The 6,009-nt window shown below is 51.6% G+C and overlaps 1 protein-coding gene across 1 annotated transcript in view; it reads right to left on the minus strand.

Annotated features, from left to right (window-relative positions):
- Nucleotides 1–3,618: 3,618 nt before the first annotated feature.
- Nucleotides 3,619–6,009, minus strand: part of PQLC2 (PQ loop repeat containing 2) — a 4,983-nt gene continuing 2,592 nt past the window's right edge. The window contains exons 4-7 of the mRNA XM_009889973.1: nucleotides 4,966–5,120; nucleotides 4,645–4,737; nucleotides 4,054–4,239; nucleotides 3,619–3,717 (exon numbers count right to left, since the gene is read on the minus strand). Of these exons, the coding sequence (XP_009888275.1) occupies nucleotides 3,619–3,717; nucleotides 4,054–4,239; nucleotides 4,645–4,737; nucleotides 4,966–5,120 (533 nt within the window). The remainder of the gene's footprint in view (nucleotides 3,718–4,053; nucleotides 4,240–4,644; nucleotides 4,738–4,965; nucleotides 5,121–6,009) is intronic.

Genomic DNA, 6,009 nt, shown 5'->3' on the forward strand with positions numbered 1-6,009 from the left:
GCAGTGTGTGCGGTTGTGTCCTCCTTATTTCTCTTTCCTCCCTGCAGCGTTACGTGGGGTTTGTGCTGCAAACGCTTTCCTTCGTGGCTCTGGCTGTAGGTAGGGGTGTGCTTGAAAGCAAAGGCAAACAGCTGCTGGACTATGTGGCCACAGAAAGCAAGAAAGCTTTTTTTTTCTTTTTTTTTTTTTTTTTGTGTCTTTTTTCCCCCTCATGTTCGGGTCAGCTGAAAGGTGTTTTGTTTTAAAGAGGGTGTGATGTACAGCTGCTCTTCACCTGTGGAGCATTACCTGCTCCGGTACTCATTTACCTGTGTTTCCACAATGCTGGCACTGGGATGCTGCTGGGACTGATGCCTCGGGTATCCAGCAACCAGGGAGCAGATGTGTTTAGAGGAGAAGGGTTATTACTCCAGCTTTACTGGGGGTGTTATAAAGAGTCTGGGAGGGAACGTGTGTGTTGAAATGCTCCGGTGGACAGAGGAGAGGCATTTTGGTTTGCTTGTTGGTTTGGGGTGGATGGTTCCAAGCATCGATGCTCACCAAGAGCTCCTTCTCCGCTTGGTCCCTATGTGATTTGGGAACCTCATCCGGGCTTTCCCCTTCTTTAAACCCTCGGTGGTCAGAGAGACTGTGTGCAGCTTCAGCTCCGCACCCTCCTTCGATGTGTTTTGCTTAAAAAACTTAATCCTAGCGAAACGGAGAAAGCAAATTCCTGCCTGTGGCCATTGGAATTAGCCTGGGGGTGAACCTATGCAAACTGAGACTGTTAGCATGAATATTGATTAGTGTACTCTAATTTTGCTTTTACTAATGTGACTTACTCCCATCCAGACATCTGCAGGTGATTACAGTCCCGTCCCGGAGTGTTTTCCCGGGAGCCTCCAGTCCGTGATGCAGCTTGTGGGACGCAGGCCGGGCAGGGGCACAGGCGGGCCTCCCTCAGAGCCGGCATCCCCGAGGGCAACCCAGTCAGAACTTGTCACCGTCGTCTCTTGGTTCTGTGCGAGGAAGAACCTTTTTTGAAGTGGGAGATAAGTTTATGGGAACTCTTGAAGTTTGGAAGAGAGCGTGTTAGCCCCAGAGTGGGGAGACTGGGGGATCCTCTCGCCTGTTTCCAGTTGTTGCTTGCTGAAGTTTTCAGGGGGTTTATTTTCCTTCCCCAGAACCATCTCTGCACACAAGCCAAAAATGGAATCGTCTCATCTTGGATAAATTTAAGGTCTCAGCCTGCGGTATGCAGAAACGCCCCAATTGCATGTATGCGGTGATACACCCTGTCTGCAGAGCCCTCCTACAGGTACGACCTGGAGGACAGATGCAACGGCAGCAGCAGTTTATTCCTCTTCTCCCCTCAAACGCGATGGTTTGGGCACTGACCCGCTGCTCCGGCCCCCAGCGTACCACCGCGTTGTGCTCTCAGTCCGGGATGTGTCACTTCTGGTCTGTGTCTTTCCTGGTTTAACGCTCGCCACTGCATTACAGTCGCAGGGGGGTGACAACCTCGGCAACAGCCTCTCTGCGACACAACTTTCCATCCACTACCACCACGGCTGCTGGCACATAAACATATATATGTATTTTTACCTCCTTATATTAGAAGTTGTTTTCCTGGCTTTAAGAACAGCTTTTGGCGAGCTGGTATGTGGCAATTATCTAGTGTCACAAACCTTCTGAACCTTCATTTCCGCGAGGTAGGTGTGCCCAATCCCAGCCTACCCCCCGCTCAGCTCAGTAAATCTCAGCAAACCAGCCGTGCCTTCCCCAGCGCTTCAGGGCTGAGCTAGTACGTGAGCCCGGGCTAAAATACACTCCTCGAATAAAACCATGCCCTCAGGGCTTTATCTGTAATAAATAGGTATGGAGGTCTGACAAAGCTGGGCTTTCTGTCCTGCTAGGAATCTGCTCATGGTTTGTATTAGTACTGGACAGGAATTGTTTTTCTGCAATTCCTCGGGATAGACAGCAGAGGCTGGGAAGAGGCGAGCAGCCCTATGGCCTGCCAGCTGAGAGGGGAAAGATTGTGAATTCACAGAGTGGAAAAACTCAGCAGCTTTGTTCAAGGGGCTCTGAGAGCCTGAAAAATATTTTTTCTTTCCAAAAACGAATGGGTCAGCTCCAATTACTGGCACAGCTTGTGCTTTAATTAACCTGCTGTTGCAGTTTGACGGGCATCGGGTAGCCCGACTCCCATTTCACCGACGATCGAGGCTGTAATTGCAGAGCTGTGGCATGGCTTCCTCGCTGCAAGGATGAAGCAGGGAGGAGGGTGACTTCCTCAGGAAGGACAAATGCCACGGGACTGTCTGAGGAATCGTAAATTAATGATAACGCAGCTAAAGAAAGCCGCCAGGGGCACGGAGCGGGGTGCTGCGTGAGTAGGCAGCGGGGAAGCACTGGCTATCGGGAAAGTAGCTGGAGAGGGAGAAAAGGGGAGCAAAAGGGAGAGCTAAGAGCGACTGCAGGAAAAGGAAAGGTCTTGCTTTTAAAAGGACAAGCTGTGTTAGCTTTTCTTGAAGGCTCTACAAGCTTCGGTTGATTTTCCTCTCACTTGCCCAGTGCGATTGAGCGGCTCCTCCCCAGCAGAAATAGCCCAGCGCCCGAGATGGAGCTGGGCTGAGGCAGCCACAAGGGCTGTGCCACCGCTCCCCCTGCCCGCCTGAAAGCTCCTCTCCTATCAAGGACATGGCTTTTCCCAAACTGCCGCTGGTTCCAGTCCTCCTGCAGTCAAGGAGCCACCGTACTGGTGTGCAGGGCCCCCAGGAAGGGACAAATTCATCAGCATTGGGGATAAATTCATCAAGGAGAGAGGGCAAGACCAAAAACCAGACCAGGCAGAGAGGCAGCATCTTCTGCCTGGGTAACTGCCTCTGCAGCTAACCAGAACGCAATGGAGCAACTTCCCCAAGAAATCCATGCAAATAAAATGTAGGCGAGGCAAAAAATGAGAAGTCAGAGAAATGGGGACTGTGAGACACATTAAGGAAGAGGCAGGAGCTGCCAGACAAACTGACAAAAATAACACTAAACGAGGCACATGGGGCGTGGACTTATTTTATAGATATGTGAGCTGTGCTAATTAAAATAGGTATGTGCGGACCGAAACACTTTGGTTACACTGCTCCTTCCTTCCGAGCTGGTTCCAGCCAGTGCCGTATGTTCCAGAAAGAGCTGAGCGCTGGAGATGCAAGGCCCACGGAGGTAAGTGGTGCTCATGTTCGTGGCAGGTCGGTTGTCTCTGTCCCCTCCCCGCAGCCCTTTAGGCTCTTCCCCTGTTTGCCAGTGCCGGGGAAGCTCCGGCTCACCCCTGAGAGACAGGAGGTAAAGCAGAAGTGACTGAGCTCAGCTGTGGGGCGTAAGAGCAGCAAAGAGCAACCTTTCGAGGTATGAAATAATTCCCTGTTTATCCCGATAGCATCATTGGTATCAAAAAGGCACGAGGTTTCTCAGCAGCATCCTCTGCCACCCGGCTGGGCTTAGCGTCTTAGCAGCACATGTCACCCACTGGCTCGGGGCCTCTTCTCCCAAGAGCCACCAGGATGGAGGGGCCAGTTTGCCCAGCATTAAGGCCAGCATTCTCACCAGCATCGTCCTGTTCTCACTCTGGGGCAGGTGCCTTCGTCAGCTCTCCAAGCTGTCACCCTGTGTGCCAAGAAGAGCATCCCTCTCTTCGTGGGTACCGGGCCTTCCTCTCTGATAAACAAGGAACTGGAAGGAGATCTGAGAAGAGGTTAAGGCTCTTCACTCAAGCAAGAGTGGATCTACGTGACGCGTTGGGTCTCACCACCCAAAAAAAGGCTGTTTGTGCCAGGAGAGGTGGAAACCAGACAATGAACTTAATGCAAATAAGGGTCTGAAGCATTCAGTTGTTGGTTGCAACACCATAAATTACTCACTGGCACGTGGCTGAGCAAGAACAGCTCAAAAACAAACACTGAGTAGCATCAACCCATGTGCTCCCATGTAACCCTGCCTGCCCCGAGACGGGATCCCTCCCTGCAAAGCCTTGCTGGCGGGACGCAATCCCAGAGAGAAGCGTTGGTGGGGAAAGGATACAACCACGTCAAGGGAAAGGACGCCCAGGCTGCCCACCAGCCAGGGGAGGTGGTGCAGGACATAATCGCCTTCGCCTTGCCCCGGCTCCGGGTTCTTCAGGAGGACGCTGAGGCCGTAGAGCGTGTTCCCCAGCATCACCAGGGCAAAGAGGGAGTAGGAGATCCCGGTGGTGGATTTCCTCTTGTACTGGAAAAAAGGGGGCCAGAGAGAGAAAGTTGGCTGCAGCTCTCTGAAATCTCACTAGAAAGTGGTACTAATCACCCTCCCACCAAAAAAAAAAAAAAAAGAAGAAAAAAGGTGGTGACTCAATGCCAAGAGCCTTTTGGTTCCCCTTTTGCTTCTAATTAAAGACAAAATGAAAGTCCCCACCCTCAAAATGTCAGTATGTTAAAAGGAGGGGAGAAAAATTAATCAGGCTTTGGAGGGGAAATACAGAAAAATAGTCCCTTCTGAAACAATCTGAGACGGGGACCTGGGACCTCTGAGCAAAGAGGAGAAAGATGATCCCGCTGCCCTTCTTCAATCTGAAATCTCAGGAGCCCAGGGGGTCCCCAGGACCGAGCTGCCAGCCCCCTCTGCCCGCACGCTTACATTAGTGTAGATCTGGGGCACTCGGGAGCACAGGTACAGCACGGAGGAGATGGAGCCGATGGTGAAGCCAACAATCTCACCCCTGCTGAAAGGCTGCAAGGCAAGGGGGAGGATCACAAGCAGCCCCCGTGTTTTTGGAGATGCGCTTACCAGTCACACCACAGCACCGTGCAAGACAACAGCAGGGCCAAAACCCAGCCTTTGATTTCCCCATCTACCCCTCGCCCCGCCTGAGAACTAAGCAGGATCACGCTGGTCCACATGTCCACCCCAGAGTTTATCTTCTCTCCCTCCATCACCCAGATTCAGGAACCGGCTCACCTTCGACCCAAGCTCATCCCTGCGAGCGGAGAGCAGAGACCTCCCTTTAAACGTCACCGTGTCCTGTGCCACGGCAGCACCTCTGCCCAGGAAGAAGACGGTCGACACCATCCCCAGGGAAAGGAAGACGAAGGCTGTGTTGATTGGGGTGGCAACTGTGGGGAGTCAAGCAGAGGGTGGTTAGCGGGGGCGCTCCTCGATCAGCCCCCGGTGCAGCCCAGCAGTCACAGTGGGTGCCAAGACCCCCTCCGGGTACAGAGACCTCCAAGCTCTCCCTTATCTCTGCGGTGGCACAGTCAGCACCAAGTAACTCGGGCAATAGCTGCTGCGGGCGTTTTATCTCGCAGCGATATGGGCTTTTTGTAAGTTATCAGGGTGGAAATGGCTCCTATCTCAGCAGATCGAGAGCATTTGAGTTTCTTTGGGTTTAGGGCTCTTAAAAATCATCCACCCTTCCCAGTCTAAAAGCTTTTCACTGTCTTAACTCACAACAGTGCACATTCAAATCCCTGCCAGACCAAGCCCTGCTTTGACAGCAAGACTTGTATTATATTCTGTAGAGAAGCTCTCCCGTGTTAACCAAACTGTATCATCAATGGGCCAATTATCAGTTGGTTTAATAAATTCAAACGGTTTTAATAAGTTAAATAGTTTTCAGGGCCCAAAGGGATGCCTGTTTGGAGTTCACAGAAAGCTTCAACACTAAAAAGTGGATGTTCTCTTGCTGTTTAAGCCTTGCAAGAACTGTCCAGGTTCCCTTTTTACTCCATTTGAACAGAGAGGAACTTCTCCATCACACCAAGGCTGCCGTTACTTCCAAGAGGAGCACTGACCCCAAAACAGCTGGAAAACTTCACCCCTTCCCTTAAAGTGCTGGCCTGAGATTCAAGAGCTCTGGCTGCAGTTTCCAGCTCAAAGACAGTCACTACGTAGCTGCAGGTAAGTAATTTCTTTCTATACTTAATGCAACTCACAGAGGGTTTATTTTCAACCCGGACACTGCCCATGGCAGTTTGCAGGGTGTTTTGTTTTCAGCTGGGAAAG

The sequence above is a fragment of the Charadrius vociferus genome, unplaced genomic scaffold (assembly GCF_000708025.1).
Source record: "Charadrius vociferus isolate BGI_N301 unplaced genomic scaffold, ASM70802v2 scaffold838, whole genome shotgun sequence".
Classification (NCBI taxonomy): domain Eukaryota; kingdom Metazoa; phylum Chordata; class Aves; order Charadriiformes; family Charadriidae; genus Charadrius; species Charadrius vociferus.